The sequence below is a fragment of the Vulpes vulpes genome, chromosome 11 (genome assembly GCF_048418805.1).
Source record: "Vulpes vulpes isolate BD-2025 chromosome 11, VulVul3, whole genome shotgun sequence".
In the NCBI taxonomy this organism is placed as follows: Eukaryota; Metazoa; Chordata; class Mammalia; order Carnivora; family Canidae; genus Vulpes; species Vulpes vulpes.
The window spans coordinates 77,162,342-77,183,246 of record NC_132790.1 but is presented as its reverse complement, the minus strand read 5'-3'; the positions used below and the strand labels follow the sequence as shown (position 1 = coordinate 77,183,246).

The following is a 20,905-nucleotide window of genomic DNA, read 5'->3' as shown; positions in this document are numbered from 1 at the left end:
AAAACTGGTAATTCCACTGAAAGTCTAGTCCTCAGACCTGCAGCGTCAAAAATGCAGAACTTCAGGCCCCACTCAAACCTACTAAATAGATGAAAATCTCTATTTTTTAACAAGATCCTTAGCTGATTTACATTCATGTCAGAGTTTCAGGAACTCTGATGAGGCCAATGGTTCACAGCCCTGCCTGCACATTAGAATCAACTGGAGAGTTTTACAAATCATCACGCCTATCTAGGCTCCACCTTAGATCAACCAATTAAATACAATTCACTGGGAATCTCCTAAGTGACTCAAATGTGCAGCTGCCCTTTGGGGTGCAAAGGAGCAGAGACACGGTGAGTGAGGTGTAGGGACAGTCTGTGGAGGAGGGCAGGGGGCTGCGGGAGGAGGATAAGAAAGAGGCTCCCAAGCCACAGTACCTCTCGGCCTGGGCCTTCCCAACATCCTCCAGGGGCTGCTGTCCCCAGAGCCTGCTCATGTTGCCCTCACAGCCACTTACCTGCCAATGTCTTGCCACTAGAGACCACTGCCTTCTACCCAAGCTCTGGTCCAGAGGTCAGCAGCATCCAGATCCTGAAGTGCAGAATCGCAGGCCCCACTGGACCTCCTAGATCCAAATCTGCATTGACAGAGATGACCCGGGGCAGGGGTGGGGGGGTACAGGTGCAGGTAGATCAGGTGTATGTTAACATCTGAGAGGCACTGGGCAGCCTTTTGGCTTCTGCTGCCTCATCTTTGGATTCCTGCCCGTTCTATGACCTGCTACCAACTACTGACCCTCCCTCTATGTCTGAATATCAAACTCCTTGATACAGAGGAGCAAGAAAGTTCACCTGGTCACCATTTGGGGGAGGCTATGCCTTTAGGGGGACTACTGTCCCAGGGTGTCTCAGAGGCTGTGGTCAGGGTTCAGACCAGTGACTCCCTGGCAGTGCCCATCTTTACTCCGGGGCTGGGGAGCCAGGATCAGAGCAAAGCCACAGCTGCTTGGAGTCCCTGAGAAGAAGGCTCTGAGGCTTCTGAGGACCCCGTGAAGAGAAGGGGACTGTGTGGTCCTTGTGTGACTTCTTTCCAACTCTGGGGAATGATAGGCTGGCAGCGTTAGCCTCAGCTATAGGCTCAAGCCTGTCCCATGCTACTCTCTCATTTGTAGGAATGTTGTCCATCCCTCAAAGGATCATCCTTAGGCTGTGTCCCAGCCTTTCTATCTCCAGGCCTGGCCTAGAATTAGTATTCCTGAGATGAGCCCTACCAATTACAGACAAAATACACTGATCCCTGAGATTTTCAAAAAACTCTATGTATTACCCTCCTGTTTATACAACCAGTCTATATACTCCTCGTGAGCAAGACCAATGTCTACCTTCATTCATTGAACAAATATTTATTTAGCAACTATGAAAGGTGAGAAGGTGAGCAAGACCCAGCCCCAAACCCAAGGAGCTTGGGGTGCATGCGGGATGCAGATAAGCAACCAGGTTGTTACCTTGGTGGGCTCAAGGCAGCAGTATGGAAACTCATCTGAGTTGGGGACCCCTGCCTATTTGGTGGAGGCTGGAGGTCAGTAACCCCCAAACAGAAAACCCAGCAGAAACCTTTCTGCCCTAGCCAGGTGAGGAAATGGGGGGTGGGCAGTGTTTGTGCCAAAGCCAGGCCATCTGGTGCAAAGCTGTGACTCATCCTTTTCAGAATCATCACCCAAATGCGTTTTCTGAGTTCACAGGGGATCCTGGAGCTGCATGCAGAGAGGGCGTGCATCTGTGTACAAACACAGACCTTGGACTCCTCTGATCTTGGAGTGTGAAGCTATGAAGCTAACATTTATTCAGCCGCCCTCTTGGGCCAGGATGATCCCTTTAATCCAAGCAGCACCCCTGGGTAATAGAAACCTATCAGCATCCCTGTGTTGGCTAATTAGGGGATGTAAATAGAGCCAGGATTCAAAGCCGAGTTGATTTGATTCCAAAGCCCTTGGTCTTCCTTCCCTGTTGCTGGCACTCAGAAGATAGACAAATGAGGTCAGGGTGAGCTATTGGATGTATAACTGAAAGAGAAAGATATCCACCAGCGACATGGTTGAAAGACAAAGAAAGTAACCCCATTAGTAAATAATAAGAACATGCATTTCTTCATGGAACCTGTTCACAACTACCTGTCACATTTGGGTACCACCTTGCAATGTCCAAAAGCTATCCCTGTGCACCGCCTCACTGATTGCCCCAGCAAAGCCATGGCAGAGACACAGCAGGGAGAATGTGCATCCCCACTTGACAAAGAATGTGAGATGTGGAGAGGCTAAATGACTTGCCCATGCCCCTTGCAAGGCTCTCTCTTGCCCAGGGAGAGAGCTCACTCGTTTGTTTATCTACCAACCTTATTCCCTCAAGGATTTAAGGATACATCATAAAAATAGAAAAACTGCTATGAATATAATGTTAATCAAGATAAGGGGAAATAAAATTGGAATATCTTCCCTTCAGTTCCTGGTATACCCAATCTCCTTTTCTCCTCCAGGCCTGAGCAGGGGCTGAGACATCTGCCAGTAAGGAACACTGCTCCCCACCCACACACCTTCCTTCAGCTGCATCCAGGTCATCCTTCAGGTGTTGGTTTTCACATCACTGCCCCAGTCCTGAGTGTCTCCTTGGCGCACTTGCTACAGCTGTTAGATAAGTATTTGGTTATCAGCTTAAGAGGCTATAAACTCCATGACATCAGAGACTATCTTAGTTTGGGTTCTTCCAAAGCAGACCCTGAGAGGAGAATTCGTTTTGGAAACGATGCCAGGGAGCCCTGTTTGGGGACTGGGACCATGGAGCAGAAAATAGAAGGCCATAAAAGGTCAGTTGTTTCTGTGGGCAGCCAGGGCTCAGCCTGCTGGGAACCTGCGAGGCGCTATGAAACACACATCTCTGTGTCCAACCTCCTCAGGGTCAGGGTTGCTGGGTATTAATACCTCTGCCCCCACCCCTTCTTTTAAGATTTTATTTATTTATTCATGAGAGACACACAGAGAGAGAGGCCTAGACATAGGCAAAGGGAGAAGCAAGCTCCCTGTGGGGAGCCTGATGTGAGACTTCATCCTAGGACCCCGGGATCACACCCTGAGCAAAACGCAGATGCTCAACCACTGAGCCACCCAGGTGCCCACCACAGCACTTTTAGTCACTGGTTGAGGGCAGCTCTCAGGAGAGGGTGGGAGGTCGATTCTCCAGCTCTTTAGGCCAACAAAGGAGAGAGCATCTCCAGTAGGCAGAGAAAGCCCTCAGGCAATTGGAAGGCAGGCTGCTGTACTGCTATGGCTCAAGGAGGTGTGGGCAGGGCACCATAGGTTCTGCTTCAAGGATCATACCTACTTACTTCATCTTTCTCAGGTGTCAGGTTATCATTAAATATCTGTTAGATGACTGGATAGGAAGAGGGAAAGTCAAGATCGAAGACAAAATGAGATCAAAGGTAGGCAATGCATGGAACCTTCTCAATGACAAAATATCCTATTCCTTACTCTGAGCTTCCTGGCAACCAAACTGAAGAAGAGTCAGACTGCCCAATCAGGTATCTGCTATGTAACTTAAAACAAGTCATTTAAGCTCTCTGGGCTCTAGTTTCCTCATCTCTAAAATGGGAATGTGTATCCATTATCTAGCACTACATACACACCACCCCATAATTTAATGGCTTAAAAAAACAGATAAATTGAGCTTCATGAAAATAAAAACTTTTGTGCTTTAAGAAAGTGAAAGACAACCCAAGAATGAGAAAATATTTGCAAATCTAATAAGGAGTTTGTATCAGAATAGATCAAGAACCCTTCCAAACCAACCCAACCAAAAGACACCCAATTTAAAAATAGGCAAAGATTCGAATAGACATTGCTCCAAAGAATACATAGAAATAGCCAAAAAGCACATGCAAAGATGTTCAAACCATTAGCCAGTAAGGAAAAACACAAATCAAAAACCACAATGAGATTCCATTTTACCACCCACTGGCTAAAATAAAGACAATCACAGATGCTGACAAGGATGTGAAGACATTGAAACCCTCACATGTTGCTGGTGGGATTGCAAAATGATACAGCTGCTTTGGAAAACAGTTTGGCAGCCCCTCAAAATGTTAAACAGTTACCACATAACTCAGCAATGCCAATCCTAGGTATACACCCATGAGAATTGAAAACATATTTCCTATGTTCTAAAAACTTGTTTTATAAGTTCATGAAAACATGTGCATGAATGTTCATAGCAGCATTACTCAAAACAACCCAAAACAGAAACATTAACTGTCCATCAACTGGCAATTAGATAAACAAAATGTGGTATACTCAAACAGTGGAATATTATTTGGCAGTAAAAAGGAGTGAAATACTAACACATGTGCTATGTAGTGATGAACCTGGAGAACATTCTGCTGAGTAGAAGAAGCTACATATTGTGTGATTTCATTAATTTGTATAAAGTGTCCAGAGTAGGAAACTCTATAGAGATAAAAAACAAATTAGTGTTTGCCTGGAGCTAGGGTGGTTGCCAGAGGGATGGGGAGTAACTGCTAATGGGTAATGGGTTTCTTTTGGGGATGATGAAAATATTCTGAAATTAGATGCTGGTAATGGATGCACAAGTTTGTGAATATACTAGAAACCACGGAATTGTATACTTTTCTAAGGGTAGATTTTATGATATATGAATTATATCCCCATAAAATTATTATTTCAAAATATTGGTGGCTTAAACCGATAACCATTTATCCACAAGTCTATAATTAGGACTGAACTTAGCTGGGCATTTCTTCTGCCACCCTCATCTGGGGTCGCTCCTGTGGCTGCTGTCATTCATCTGGAGGTCAGGTGGGCTTGAGGGATCCAAGACGGCCTCACTCATGTATCTGGCTGCTGACCCTGGTTCCCTCCCGGGGCACCTCAGCTTTTCTCCAAGTGGCCTCTCAACTTCTGTTAGAGTAGATAGGCTTCCTTACACTGCATTTTATGGCAGCAAGTGGAAGTTGCAAGGCCCCTTGGAATCTACCCTTGGACGTCCCAGAATATCGCTTCCAGTACATTCTATCTATCAGAAGTCACAAGATCAGCCAGGTTCAGGGAGTGGAGAAATAGGTCGCCCCTCTTGATGAGAAAAGTGGCAGAGTCATGTTGCAAAGGAGCACGCATATGAGGGTGAATTATAGAATTATAACGACCATCTCTGCACGCATGAAAATACCTATTCCAAAGGGCACTTGGGAGGATTACATGTGATAGCGTATGTATTTCGCAAGCACTTGGTGTATAGGAACGCTCATTGGGTGGTGGCTACAGTGAATATTAATAGGACATTACACCCTAATTTCCCCAATCCCCCGTGCCGAGAACAGATTGCAGACAGCAAAGCTGGAAATGTCTAGACATTGCATAGTGAGTGAACCCCTCCTTCATCATATGTGAAAACTAGGACCAGAGAAGTTACGGACCAGCTCAAAGTCCCTTACTTCCCTTTCTCACAAGGGATTCAGAGGTCTGAGCATGGCATAGGTCTTCTTTCAGCGCACATGACACATGCCCTCTGACACCTAGTCTCATGTTCTCCCTTCCAGACCAGTCTCCTGGCTCAGGCTGTACTGTAATCACAGTGCCAGCTCCCAGCAGGAGGGTCTTCGAGGGAAAAGATGTGCAGAAGGCAAAGTCTTGCCTGGGATGAAGGGACAGGAGTCCCTGGAGTTAGGGATAACTCAGATGTCACAAAATGACAGCCCATGGCTTGTGTTCTGTCGCAGATATGTTGTTTGGCTGCGGTTTTACTTTTTTTTTTTTTTAAGATTTTATTTTTGAGTAATCTCTGTACTCAACATGGGGTTCGGATCCACAATCCTGAGATCTAGAGTCACATGGTCTAGTGATTGACCCAGCCAGGCGCCCCTGGCCACAGGTTTTTTTTGGAAGTGTGACCAACATTTAAAAATTGAGAGATTTCCCATAAACAATTCAGGCTTATGGCTTTTTTCTGAAAATCAGAAAGATCTGGCAATGTTGAGCTGAATTTCCTCCTGGTAATACTGGCTGCTCTCGGGGAGGCCATGTGGTCTCTAGCTCACTGGAACCCCCATGGGTTGGGTCACTGTCCCCTGGCTGCCTGACATTTGAGTAGACATTTGAGTGTGTGCTCACTCTGTATCCAACCAAAGAGCACTTGCAAGGAGGAGTTGCACTAAATGAACTTTAAGTCCCCTTTTAAACAATCTTGGCTGGACTTTTAGAGGGTTTGTTTTGGGTTTCTTTTGCTTGCTTTTTAGAGGCTTCCAATAGCTTCTTTGGATCACTACTTAACCTCTCTCCCTAGTTCTGGCCTACCTACACCTCTCACTCCCCACCCCTCAAAGCTCTAAAAATTGGTGGGAGGTAGGCGGGAAGAGCAGTTGTGAAGCAGATGGTAGGTTTGTAGTACCACCTGCCTTCTACTCCCATTCCCCACCTCCCTCCTTGTGCCCTCTTTCTCCTTAGGGATCTCATGTCCCCATGGTGATATTAGGGGACCAGGGTTCCCAAACACAAGTGATCAGGGCCCCACATTTCCTTCTGTTCCTTCAGGATCTCCTCAACCTTACCCACTCATATCAAATAAGGGATGAGGGGATGCTTGCTATCACAAGCCTTAGTCTCTCAAGGAGAATTCTTCCTGTATTTTAACAAAACAAAATGGAAGCCACCAAGGCCACTTGGGTGTACAGCAGGACTTTGTTCCCAAAGACTGCCAGAGCAATTGAGAACATCTCACTGCTAGGCTAGTGTTATACAGAGGATGGGTCCAGCAGGGGATCTATATGAGTTCTAGTCACTTGTCTGAGATCCTCTGTGGTAGACTGCACCCTCATGCTGCACAACTCCTCCAAGAGGCACCATCACGTGGTCTTGTGGGGGCATGGCACCCCCTGGAGTTGGGCAATGCAACAGCCCCCATGATGAGAAGGAGAATTAAATGACAAAGCACATGGGAAAATCCTACAAATATCAGGGATCATTATTTTTAGAACAACTGACCAGACCAGTCTTCTATGATGAGAAGCAGAAGCAATACCAGAAACTAGCCAGCATACACTAACCTAAAAAACCTAAAAACCTAAAAAAACTGCAACAGTTTCCATTTATTAAAAGTTTGGTATGAACAAAGCATCTCTTTGTTTATATAATCTTTACATAGCCCTCTAAAGTAACTTCACTTGTTATCCTCATTTTATGGATAAACAAACTGAGGCCTAGAGAGGCATCCTGGCACACAGAAGGCTTGCAAGAAAAAATAAAGACTAATATTTATTGAACTCTTACTATGAGTAAGGCACTGGGTTAAGTACTTTATATATATTAACTCATTTGACCCTTCTAACACCCCCACTTTACAGATAAGAAAATGGAGGTTAAGCATATTACATGCTCAAAAAGGACTTGTTTGAATCAAAAGGATTGCAAAAAAAAAAAGATTTGATTATTGTAGATATAACTGGGTCTGTGGATCTGGAAATTGTTGAAAGGAAGGACAAGATGGTTATCAGAGAGCTTATGTCATTTGCCCAAGCCACATGAGAACAGATTCAAGGTTAAAACTTAATGCCAAAGCTGATCTCTGTCCATGTGACATATAGAATTTTCCCAAGATGATAAACTGACAGGTTTTGAGCAAGGTGAATGGGGTTTAGCTAATTTCAGGGCATCAAGTGTCACACCCTCCTCCACTCTGTGCTACTACTGGGTCTGTGGGCATGGAGGGGTCTCATCCTATCTGCCCATCCCCACAAGACTCAGGGCTACCCACAGGCTGATGATTCCCATCCCTGGAATGATGACCATGGACCCCCTCCATAAGGCCATGCATACAGCGGGTCCGGCTTCCTCCACTGGTATCTGGAGGCTACACAGCCTACACTGTCTGCAGGCCCCTCCACCTAGTCACTCTATTCACCAGAAACAAAATAATCAATTCCTGGCTCCTCTGAAAAGTATCTAATGTGCTCTGAGACACAAGGCCTTGCCAAACTTCTGTTTCTAATAGTTAGCATTGCACTCTAGAACTTTGCCAAGAGTGCTGGGCCTTTTGGTAAACCACAGGATTCACTCAGAGCCCATGCTTGTCTTCTCCTGAAACTCTAGATTATTTCCACTGTTATTTCCGGCTCCCAGCAGTCCTGCGGTTGCCTGAAGAGGTGCCCCAGACTGTCTGTTTATGTCTTGGAGACTGTGTGAGCTGCTTTCTGTAGAGCAGGTGACAGTTGTGTCTGAACTGTTATTGCCAGGGCACTCATCACCGCAGCTCGAGTTGGGGGGCATCTCCCTTAGCCTTGCAACAGCTCTCAGAAACCCACTTGGCTTTTCAAAAAAAGCTGGCAGCTTAGTCAAGTTTATCCCAGTCACACTCCTTTACCCCATTCATCTCTTCTCCATCTTCTCTCACTGTGAAGCAAGAGCACAGTTGTATCTCTCCACAAGACCCAGAAAATCCTCCAGCAAAACAGCTGGAGTGAGAGGAATCTTAACCAAATTCTCTTCGAAATCCCGGCTCGCCTGGCTTTTCCTCTTGCTTTCCCCTCGCCTACCTGTAGTGGGCCCCAAAGAGTCAAGAACACAGAATTTCCAGGCTGGAAGAGCTTCCATGATCATCTTCTGAGTGATGGTACAGCTTCTAACGATGGCAGCTTTGTGCTTTATGAAGGCCGGTCCTCCCCACAGCAGCTCTGCGAAGCGGGTGCTGTTATCACCGTCCTGAGGAAACCAGGACACCAAGATGCTAAGCAGCTCCCCAGGGTCATTTGCACAGCTAGGAAGTGGCGATGCCCCAGTATCCATGGCTTGAATCATCAGCTAGACTCCTGGTCCGTGGAGCATGTTCTCCAAGGCCGAAGAAGGGAAGTCAGTAGCCCTGGGCTCACCAGCTATTTAGCAGGACAGAAAGCTCTCCTGTCTCCTGACTTTGAGGAATGTGTGAGGAGTGTGGTCCCAAATAGCTAGAGTTTCAATAGGAATCCCTTTTACTGATGGAGCCCCTACTACAGGCCAGGCACTGTGCTAAGCTAAACATTTGTTCCTTACAAAAGCTTGGAAGCGGAGCATTCCCCTGGTGCAGATGTGGAAAAACAAGTCTTCCAAAAGTGGTTCAGGCAGCATGTAACGCTACACTGTAGGGTGGTTGCTTAAAGATTATTATGTTTTACAAAGATAATCATAAATACAGTATACATGCTAATTACATTTTTTCCAAGAGAGCTATAAAAGAGCCACTGTCTATGGAGTGCCTATAATTATTCTTAGATTCTCACAACAGGCCCAAGGGGTAAATATAATCCAGTGTTCAGAGGAGGAAACTAAGGCTTGTAAATATTGAATATATTACCCCAGGGGTTAGGAAGCAGCAGGGTGAAGATTCAAATCTGAATATGAGTCTGAAGCCTAAGCTCTTTAACCACTTTCTTCAAGGACGCACACATGCATGCACTCACACGCACACCACACACTGGCGCTGTTTCTGGTGCTTGTGATCGGTGGATTGGAGGAGAGAAAAGACCGATCCCTCCAAAAGGCATGGCCCTGTTTGCCCTCAAGTGATAGACTCAGTCCCTATAAAACTGCAGCCGTGAGAATGCCACATGCAGGCCTCTCTGTCCCCAAGCATCTCTCCTATCAGAGCTGGAAAACAGCCAGCCCCCAAGCCACTGCCTTAGTAATGTTTTCGGTTTGATTTGCACCCACTGAATTCACCGAGGCATGATTTCTTTTCACAGCCACCGGAGGCCCTGGTCCTAGACCGCTGGATTTTCCTCCACTCCCAACCACAAAGGAAATAGAGAGGACACGAAGGAAATTTTGAACCTGTTTGTGAGCAGATCTAGAGCAATTCTGAGTGCAGAGTGGACATTCTTAAAGTCAGTTGGGGTGGAGGAGGGAGGCTTCACGAGGGCATGGGGTGGGGAGAAGAAGGTGACTGCAGGGAGGGGCTGCAGGGGTGAAGTCATTCAGCAGAATCAACAGCACATACCCGGGACTCAATTAATCTCCCAAAAACCTTACAGGAGATGGGGGTGCAATTTGAACTTGTGATGTGAAAACAACCCTGAAAGCAACCTGTAAACATGCACATAAAATTCATTATTTCAAGGGCACCTGAGTGGCTCTGTTGGTTAAGCGTCTGCCTTTGGCTCAGGTCACGGTCCCCGGAGTCAAGGGATAGAGCCCCCACATCTGGCTCCCTGCTTAGTGGTGAACCTCCTTCTCCCTCTGCCCTTTACTCTGCTTGTACTCTCTCTCTCTCACTCACTCTCATCTCTCAAATAAACAATAAATAAAATCTTTTTTAAAAATTCATTATTTTTTTTTGTCATAGGGATGCTACTAAGGACACTGTCACCCAGTTGGGGACCTCTTTCCAAAGCTCATAGGAATTTCTCTTAAAAACTAGAGCTAGATGTAAAAGCTTCTGAAGTTCAAATAAAGTCTTTGAGCTAATACTATTTGAACTGTGTCAAATTCCTGATTCTGCTCATGGTGGAAGGTTATGTAATCTATCACCACTGGGCAAAGCTGGGTGAAGATAACACAGGAACTCTCTGTACTGTTTTTGCAACTACTTACAATTCTTAAACTATTTCAAAATAAAAATTATAAACTGTAAAAAAAAAGTACTAGAAAGAGAATCACTGGGCGGCCCTGGTGGCTCAGTGGTTTAGCGCCACCTTCAGCCCAGCGTGTGATCCTGGAGACCAGGGATTTAGTCCCACGTTGGGCTCCCTGCATGGAGCCTGCTTCTCCCTCTGCCTATCTCTCTCTCTCTCTCTCTCTCTCTCTCTTTCTCTTTATCTCTCTGTGTGTCTCCCATGAATAAATAAATAAAATATTTTTTAAAAAAGAAAGAGAATCACTTTCTCTAAAAAAGATCTTATATAGATAATATATAGAAGCATATAGCTTCTCTGATTGTGACAATTCTGCTACAGAATAAACTTCTATTTTCCTTTGGCTACTAGGAAGCTCAAATTTAAAATTCTTTCTGGAAGAAAGTTTCTGGAAACTCCAAGGCCCTTTATGGCCTATATATTTATCTTCTTTCTCCAAATGTTGACTTTATATTCTTTTTTTTTTTTTTAAGATTTATTTATGTATTTGAGATAGAGAGAGAGCATTGTGTGGGAAAGGGGCAGAGGGAGAAAGAGAAAATCTCAAGCAGACGCCCCGCTCAGCACAAAGCCTGTTGTAGGACTCATTCCACGACCTGAGATCATGATCTGAGCAGAAATCAAGAGTCAGATCTTTAACTGACTGAAGACATTCAGGTGCCCCTTGACTTTCTATTCTTACTTCTATTTCCCTCCTCTTGACTTTTCATCCTTACTTTATATTATCATTATTTTATTGTACATATTCCTTGTGAGTGACCTCAAATCCTTTAGGGAAAGAAATAATGCATAAATATATAAACTAATAAAATAATTGACAGCTGGTTATGAGATATTCTTACATTTGGGTTATTTTTTTTAATCTAGGATTTCTATTTTGTTATTACCTTAAAGTACTTACCTAATATCAGTTCCCACCAGCCCCCAGCATAGGATTTTTGCCTGGAATTACATGCAGGTGTCTTGCACATTGAGAGTTTCAGCCTTGGTTAGAACTGTAGCAGGCAGAGGGATGCTCAGCTGAGGAACAGCACGGCATTTCCCTCAGGCTGGGCCAGCCTTAATCTTGTTGTCTGTCTGCAAGCAGGTCAACCATCACAAATTGCCTTTAGGTGTTGGAAGTTGGAGGTCCTTGGGACAACCCCTACTCAATGCAAATACTCCTCAGGGAGGGACATTTAAAAGCTACCTAGAAAAAAGCACCTTTTGTGAACAATTGTGAGCTACACACTGCTCCATGCATACTGTTGTTCTAATTTATTCCACTGTGGTCTCACTCAGAACTCTCAGCAGATGAAATGCAAAGCAAATACAGAGCATCTTATTCATCTGCAAAGGAAGGAGGGAACCCAGGCAGGCTTAGGGCAGAGGTGGTACCTCACACTCCCACCTATCCACCCAAAAACCAGCAGAGGGGAAAGGCCAGGGTAGCTTAAAGCTCTGCCACTTACTGATAGTGTGAGCTTTGATAAGTCTTGCCCACTCTCGGAGCCTCAGTTTCCTTATCCACAAAATGAAGTAAGGGCCAAAGACTTATTTTAGTGTAAACAAGCAGTAATATGTGTAAAGGGCCTTAGCCCAGTAGTATGTGGCATATTACTGGCACTCACAAATGTTCAATCCTTGCCTTTCTTCAAGAACAATAATACTTAATGTTTATTATGTGCCAGGTGCTATGCTAGATTATATGGATACAAAAATAAAGAAAATAGTGTTCTTGCCCTTAAATAAATGACAATGTGTGTTCATGGGACACTTACTGTGTACTTTATCCTATTTTAGCCTTAGAATAGCTCCACGAGGTTGATGATGTCATTCATTCCCATTTTACAGGTTAGAATGGTTGTTTGCTGGGAATGGTGGCCACACCTCTCAAATGCTATGAGTGAGGCATGGATAAAACATTGCTCTAGGGATTTGAGTATTGGAAGGCAGTGGACAGCACTATTGTGAGGGTGTGATGCGTTCTCTTTACATGGAAATTTCAAGCAAACCCAGAGAGCTACTGAACTGGGGGAGAGCCATCTGGCTAAAGGAGCCCCAGCCAGGGCTTACGGAGTGAGTTAGAGGATGTCCAATGCTCCTGTAGTCTTCTCTTCCCATGCCCTGGTTCTCTTCCCTGCAGGTGTCTGCAGCAGCCCCCCTGGGACAGCCTGCCCACAGCCAGCATCATCCTCTGTTTCCACGACGAGGCCTGGTCCACCCTCCTGAGGACGGTGCACAGCATCCTTGACACGGTCCCCAGGGCCTTTCTGAAGGAGATCATCTTGGTGGACGACCTCAGCCAGCAAGGTGGCTATGGGCTCCTCCCGGCTCCTCGGGTGGGCCTAGACCCTGGGTTGGTGGGGGGTGGGGCTCCCATGCAGTGTGGGGTTTGGAGCCTGTATCGTCAAGGTTCCCTCCAGATGAGGATTCAGGTACAGGTAACTCATCAATGAAGAGCCCTGAGACAATGAGTAAGGAAGTGGGGGGAGAAGACATAGAAGGCAAAGCAGCCAGGCAAGGCAAGGTGGTCCTGGCAAGGATCTCAAGGGGGCCACTCCAGCCTGATCCCAGGGTTATCTCTCCCAGTCCCAACCTCCATGCAGTCCAATATGCTTCTCCTCAAGACACTCATGTATCATGGCAGGGTAGCCATTCCTAAGCGCTCACTGCCTCCTAGACACTGGGTGAAACACTTGATGTGTGCTAGTCACTAAATAATTCCTGTTTAGCCTGATTTACTCATTTTCCAGACTAGGAAACTGAGGTCTACAGAAGAGAATTGACCAGGGCTGAGTCATGCCAAGGGCAGCAGAGTCAGGCCCAGAGTCCAGACTTGCAGAATCTGCTCAGATGTTTTCCACTGACAAGAGATTCACTACTAGGGTCCAGCCCGTTGCATGGCTGAGTTGCTAAAAGAAGGTGGAGACAAAAGAAGGTCTGTGGTTCTCAAACTTGAATGTACATCAGAATCACCTGTCAGGCTTATTAAAACACTGATTGCTAGGCTCTGCCCCAGAGTTTCCTGATCTGGCACTGAGTCCACAAATTTGCACTCTAACAAGATCTCAGCTGATGCGGATACTGCTGATCCATGGATGACACTTTGAGAACCACTGCTCTTCTTTGCCTGGGGCCTCAGGTCTATGTTTTTGGCTCAACAAAATGGCCTGTGGAGGCCCCCTCTGGTCCTGTGGGGAGAACAGACTGCTCCAAGGGCAACTGAACATTTGCTGAGATAAAAAATAAAAACTTTCTAGGGGGAATGACAGAAAACAGGATCAAGTGGCCACATACCTCTGTTGGTTCTTCCAAAGGTCCTCATGTTGAGAATTTGTCCAGCTGGTGCATAGCAGCAGGTCAAACTAGCCAGAGGCTCTGGAAGTGTGTGAGGTCACTGAGGTACATATGGCTGTCTAGGCCATATGGCTGTTGGCCATTAGGCAAAATGGATGATCAGTTCCTGGGCTGGTCTGGGTTGGCTGATGGAAGCGTCCTAGGGCAGTGGGGACCTCCAATGTTCTCAGGATATTCTTTTTTTTTTTTTAATACTCTCACTCTGTTTTTTAATAAGATTTTATGTATTTATTTGGTAGAGAGAGAAAGCAAGAGCAGAGAGGAGGGGGAGAGGGAGAGGGAGAAGCAGACTCAACGCTGAATGGGAAGTTCAACTTGACGCTCAATCCCAGGACCCTGAGATTATGACTTGAGCCAAAGACAGATGCTTAACCAACTGAGCCGCCCAGGTGTCCAGTCCTCAGCATCTTCTGCTTTCACTTAGCCCTACTTGGAGTGTGGTTTTTGGCCTCATAATCCAATGAGGCCACTCTACCTCTGGACATTACATCGCATTCCAAGCAGGAAAGAGTGAAATGCAGATAGGCAGAGGTCAGCCAAGTTTGTCCTTTTAGAAAAAATTAGTAAAACAATAGTTTTTCCAGAATTTTTTTACCTAATATATTTCCACCAGAGTTAGATTAAAAGGCTATTACTAACAGCAATGGGGTCTCGGTAGATTACTGTTTTTAGCTGTCCTGAGCAAAATCAAGTTTCAGTTAGTAAGGTAGAAGGGGAGAATGAATGTTGGATAAAACAACTAGCTGTGCTCAGTACAGTGGAGCCACTGAGGGGCTGGTTCTCACACAATCAAGTTCAGAAATTTTAATAGCTTTGCTAACAGAGGCCCTTCTCTAGGGAATGGACTTGGAACTAACAAGCTTGCCAGAAAAATAATTATAAAGTAATAAATTGGTATAATACTTTATCACCAAGAAATTCAACAGCCAATGACTGGGAATCCTTATGTCCACTGCTCAGGACAGTTTCTTCTGCAGAACAGTCTTCCTGGGGAGCCATATACTGCTCAGAAGGCAGCTCTCCAGGGAGTCTGGTGCGGTTTTCAGGTCAGGCTGCCTGAGCCTTCCCCAGCTCCTTGGAGACCCAGCCACCAAAGTAGCAAGGCTACTACACATGTCCCTGTCAAGATTACCTCTGGGCTGGGGAACTAGAGACATTCTTGCTCTTTGGCATAGTTCTCTTCAACACACATGTACTAAGTGCCTACCATGGGCCAGCCCTGCACTAGGGATCAGAGCAGTGGAAATGCATGAGGTATAATCCCTGCCCTTGAGAAGCTCTTAGTTCAGAGGATGGGGACCCCATTTCCAAGACTTCATGGAGGGAGGACACTACTTCTTTGTGAATGCTTTATTCCTTCTGTCTTGACTGACTTGGTCATCTTGGTGTATTCGTGTGTGTGTGTGTTTGTGTGTGTGCATGCACATACAACTTTTCTTACCTTAAACATAAAACCTAATAAAAAAAAGCCTCTCTCTTCCTTTATCTCCTATAGAATCATTGTTCCTAAAAGAATGTCTAGACTCTTGTCTTGGTTTTTCATATCCCACTTTCTTTTTGACCCACTGCATTGCCCATCCATCCCTACCACTGCAATGAGACCACTTTGGCCAGTCCTACCAATGACCTACGAGTGGCCACATTTAATGGATCTCTGGATTTGACCTCCTTGACCGCTGTCTTAAGTCAGATTTCTTAGAAGTGGAGCCTGAGATGGGATTCATGTGCTTGTGATTTTTAGGGAGTGTTCTGTCAGGGGAGCCCTGTAGGAGAGTAGAGGAAGGATAAGAGGCAGAGGAAGGAACTGGGCCAGGTTGAGGTTTCAGATGAAGTCTAGCCATACCCTGATCCCACAGAGAGCTCAGTAGTGCAAACTGCACCTCAGAATCTGTCCTCCCTTGAAGCAAAGGAGTGGGCTTTGGTAACCCTGCACTAGGTTGGTCATTGACCCTGGGCACCTGGGGCCAGAGGTGGCATTCTGCATAACTCTCTGGCATTCACAGAAGAGGCAGTTTTATACCCAAAGGAATGTCTCCAGAGAAGGGTGCAGACTAGTTAGCAGCAAACCGATAGCTGCTGGGTACCTGCAAACCAAATCAAACCAGTAAAAGGAACTATGGGGCATTTGAGTAGGGCACCAACAGTATCTGCATAACCTCACTGCTGCAGTTAGAGAAAGCAGGACATTTCTCTCCTCTCCTGGTTTGATCACACCATCTCTCCTGGTTTTTACTGGAGGGAATACCAACCACCCCAAATTACTGAAGCAACTGACATCTTAGCAGCAACTACAATGTAATGTATCGGGTCTTAGGACCCTTATGCTCACTACAGCTCCCAAGAGAGAATTGATGACAAGAATCCTAGGGATGGCATCACAGTCTCATTGGCTATGGCATCTGTGTCCCCAGTGACCACAACTCTGTTGATTCTAGGACAACTCAAGTCTTCTCTCAGCGAATACGTGGCCAGGCTGGAGGGGGTGAAGTTGCTCAGGAGCAACAAAAGGCTGGGTGCCATCAGGGCCCGGATGTTGGGGGCCACCAGGGCCACCGGGGATGTGCTGGTCTTCATGGATTCCCACTGTGAGTGCCACCCAGGCTGGCTGGAGCCTCTCCTCAGCAGAATAGCTGGTGACAGGTAACTTTGCCCTTGGGGTCTGGGGAGTAGAGGTGGGACTGGAAGAAATAGTTTACAGCCCCAGCCACTCACAGAACATCTATACACCATTGAAAAAGGCCCCAAGTCTCTACCATTAGAGAGCAACATGTTTCTTTGTTGTTGTTTTTTTTTCAGATGTTTGAAGTTGAGCCTTTTCCAAAGCATAGAGAGGTAATGTTGGAAGGAAGTTAGAGGTCCTCCAGTCCATCTGCCTTGTTCTCTAGATTAAAAAACAAACAAACAAAAAGAAAACAAACAAAACAAAACACTGGGTCTTGGAGGACAGCTTCTATTAAGTTGCAAATACTCCTGGATAGGGTAACATTTTTCTATAGTTATCACTCTCTTTAGTGCCTAAGTCAGCAATTTGTTTAAAAAGATTTTATTTATTTATCCATAAGAGACACAGAGAGAGGCAGAGACATAGGCAGAGGGAGAAGCAGACTCCCTGCAGGAAGCCTGATGCGGGACTCCATCCCAGGACCCCGAGATCATGCCCTGAGCCAAAGGTAGACACTCAACCACTTAGCCACCCAGGTGCCCCTTAAGTCAGCAATTTTAATCAAGATTGTAATATAACCTGAGAAAAAGTCTTTATATTTTGCTCATAGGTACTTACCCTTCAACAGAAAGCACTAGACTCTGTGATTGCTAAACTTCCATCAAAAACCAGCATTGGTTTTCTGGATGAGGGGTCTCTAATGTTATAACCAATGTCTCAGGAATGTGAGATCATAGAGAACTGCATTACACACCCCTTAGTCAAACATTCAAAATTTTTCTTTGACCATTTCTCTGTTCTTCTTCCCCTATCCTGCTGTCATTTGCTCCCCACTTCTTTGTTCTCCTCATACAGTTCCTAAACGTGTCCTGTCGACCATTTTCCTCAATCTGAATATCCCACAAAGGAAAAGCAAAACCTGGTGGCTAGCCCACCTGGGACTCCCTCAGGCATACCCTTGGGGTTTGCAGAGGTGTATTACACGGTAGGAACTCAACAAACTATCACTTCTGATGATGCCCTTCCAGATAAGGCTGATGCCAGAACCAAGCCTTATGACCCCTATTCTTATACTCCTCCCCACGGTAAACATTCACTGTCTCCTTTGATGTTGGGGGTGACAACGTATAGGAAAGACATTTCTGGATGAGGAGATAGAAGAATATGCTGGTAGAATTAGCATTATCCACTAGATAGAGGAGGTTGCAAGCAATACAACGTAAATTGTTAACAGTCCAGCAATTCCTTTTTAGTAAAGAACAATCGGAGCTCAAATGAAATCAAGGATTAGTTTTGCCCAGTACTGTGACACAGATTACTGCCCATTCCTGGCTATTATCTCAGAAGAGAAGGATACATGTATAAATCCAGAACCAGGACTGGGACAAGCAAACATGCAAACCCTACAAACTGCCATCTTGGATTCCGTCTTCAAAGTCACAATGACTGTGGCGTGGGAGCTAAAGTTGATCCCGCCTATTCCCCATCTAATTCCCATCCCTGTGTCATAGACAGATGCCTTTCAGAGGGACCTGTAAGATCCCCTAGTCCTATCCCATGATTTCACTCCTGAAAAAAAACTGAGTTCAAGAGAGGGCAAGAAGACCCCTCAGGGTCACTCAGCCACTCAATAACTAGGCTATTTTCTATGTTTCTTTAATGCAGATGTTTAGGAACTCAAGAATTGATATCATTAAGCCTTATGTATGTATGACTGTTGTAGACTGTTTTCATATAATTCTTCAAAGACCCCCGCCTGTGAGATGCCTCAGGCAAGTACTTCTGCTTTGGTTTCGCAGAGTTAGTGGGGCTCCACGGGGTGAAATGATCTGTGGGGGCACACAGAGACTTTACAGCTGAGTCAGGTGTTCTAATGCTCGGTCTCCTGCTCTTTTTGTTGTCTAAGAATTATTTTAAGAATTGGAGGAGCTGATGAGGGAGTGATATTTACTCATCCCCCTCCCCACCCTGGTTGTGAGACATGTGTTAAAACATTGATTAGAATGAGGCCTTCATGTCTGCTTCTCACATTGGTGCCATTTTCGCAGATCTGGAGATTTCTCACTCTAGGCTGAGAGAGGAAGACTTGGCAATACCTCAGTGTCCTCAGCTATAAATAAAATGGGGCTCCCTGAGAAACCTTCCACAGTTAAGAGGTGGGTCTGTGAAATTTTCATTTCCTGGGCTCTTCCCTTCCTCTCTTTATCAAATGTCTCCCCTCTCCCTCTCCTTCCCTTTCATTCTTCCTCTTTCCCTCCCCCCCCCCTCTGTTTCTCTCTCTCTCTCTCTCTCTCTCTCTCTCTCACACACACACACACACACACACACACACACACGACCTCTGGTCTTAGACCCATTCTGGTTTGGCTTCCTCTTCAGGTCCCCTCTCTCCTATGGTTTAACTATCTTTTTGTCATCCCATGCCTCATTCATAGCTTCCTGTGTGCCCTGTTTTCTTTGGGACCTAATGTTCAGCTTACAGGCCTTTGCAGGTGAGGGTCTGAAAGAAAAGTCAGTTCTCTTGGGTCTGAGTTCTCATCCCTTTCCATTACACACAGTGATGCTCTGAAAGCTGTGGCTGGCGGGGGAGTGCCCCCTATTAAGGTTTGCTTAGTCCTACAGCAATTTTGCTCTAGTGTTTCCTCCAGCCTCCCATGGCAGCTCACCTCATGTAAAGCAAAGCTGTAGAAGCCATTAGGCACAGCTTCTAATAGCTGCTACTCTTCAGGAGAGGAAAGGGGTCCCAGCTGCCGCTGATGCTCATGGCAAGAGATTTCGGTCACCAGGTGAGGACCTATTGTGCAGAAGATAGACAAAGGTCTTTAAGAATTTTCATTAAAAATGTGGAATGAGATGATGAGTAACAGGTAATAAGCCACAAATCAATTATGTCAAAGAGTCATAACTTCCTCAACATCCTATTCAGAGGGTTCCAGGCCTAGTTCCTAGCCCTGGTTCCCTGCCCCTACCCACAGAACAGGTCTATAGAGAGCCATATGGCAACTTTGTATGAATTGGTAAAAGGAATCCCTTCTTCATTACCCTTTACTCTCATTTCTCAGAACATGTGTCATAATACATTCATTTTTTTAGAACAAGCTACTTTAATGCTAACTGCCAGAAATTTTAGAATTATGCAAATTTACAATGTCTATGATATTTGAGGCATTCTCTAAGTTTGGGCAGTGCACAACCCACATAACTGTACATAGCAGCCCCAGACAGAGTTGCTCAAGGAGCAGTTTTTAGAGCAGTGTTAGAGGTGCTGATTGGTAGTTGGTTTCCATGTAAAGCAACAAAGATGAAGATCAAGGGTAGCTGTTGTTCCAGGTGCCACCTGTCAACTGCCTTGTGCTATATGTGAACTCTAATACCCACGCCACAGAATGAGAGTCACGGCCCTAGAAAAATGAAAGTTTCCAATGGAGAAGGGGCAGTCCCTTAGTGAAGTGCTGAAAGACAACAACTCCTGAGGGGTGATGCTGGCTCCAGAGGCTGTCCAAGCCGTTTTCCATTTGAATTTGGTCTGGTCCTCTATTTTAGAGACACATAAGCCATCTACTTATAAATATGGATTTGCCGTTACTTTCCTCCTATATAATGGGTTATAGGGCTGAGCCTGCTCAATGGGGAGAAGCAAGGAGGGACAGGGAACAGACCACCTCCCATCGCTCTCTGCCCTACAAAGGGTTAAATGATGGAAAGCAATCTGAGGAATCCTATGTGAAAGTGTGAGTATGTGTGTGTGTGTGAGAGAGAGAGTGTGTGTGTTTGTGAGAGTATGAGTGTGTACGTGCGAAAGTATGAAAGAGTATGAGTGTGTATATGTGTGTGAAAGAAAGTATGAGCATGTGAGAGAGTGTGTGTATGTGTGTGTGTAGTGAGGAGCAGCCGGGGGACCAAGATACTTCCAGCCCACAAGGGAAGCAGCTAGCAGCCTTCTTTTGGTCTCATGCCCCAGGGAAACTCTCCAGCCCTCACCCTACCACATAGGCCCCAGCATGATACAGTACTGCAACAGCTGACACGAGTCCTGAGGTCACACTTGAGAAGCAAGAGCTCTGGGATGAGAGAACCCAGAGCCTTTTGCTTCTTGATATAAGATACTTTCCACAGCACCAAGAACTTGAGTGAACTCCCAAAATGACTTTAGAGACCACAGGCCCAGAGGAACTTGGAGGTGCAGAAGTAATTAGAAGGGATGAGATAAGCTAGGCCTTGTAAGTAACCTAGGTTTGGTTGGTAAGGTTGAAGCCACAG

The 20,905-nt window shown here is 45.6% G+C and overlaps 1 protein-coding gene across 2 annotated transcripts in view; it reads left to right on the top strand.

Annotated features, from left to right (window-relative positions):
• The window catches only part of GALNT15 (polypeptide N-acetylgalactosaminyltransferase 15), a 48,728-nt gene that overhangs the window by 7,915 nt on the left and 19,908 nt on the right, over positions 1-20,905 (top strand). The window contains exons 2-3 of one of the 2 annotated variants that reach the window (XM_026006450.2): positions 12,770-12,936; positions 16,419-16,623. In XM_026006450.2, the coding sequence (XP_025862235.1) occupies positions 12,770-12,936; positions 16,419-16,623 (372 nt within the window). Of the gene's footprint in view, positions 1-12,769; positions 12,937-16,418; positions 16,624-18,693; positions 18,802-20,905 lie in introns of those variants that run through there. The other variant, XM_072726799.1, reaches the window with a different exon arrangement.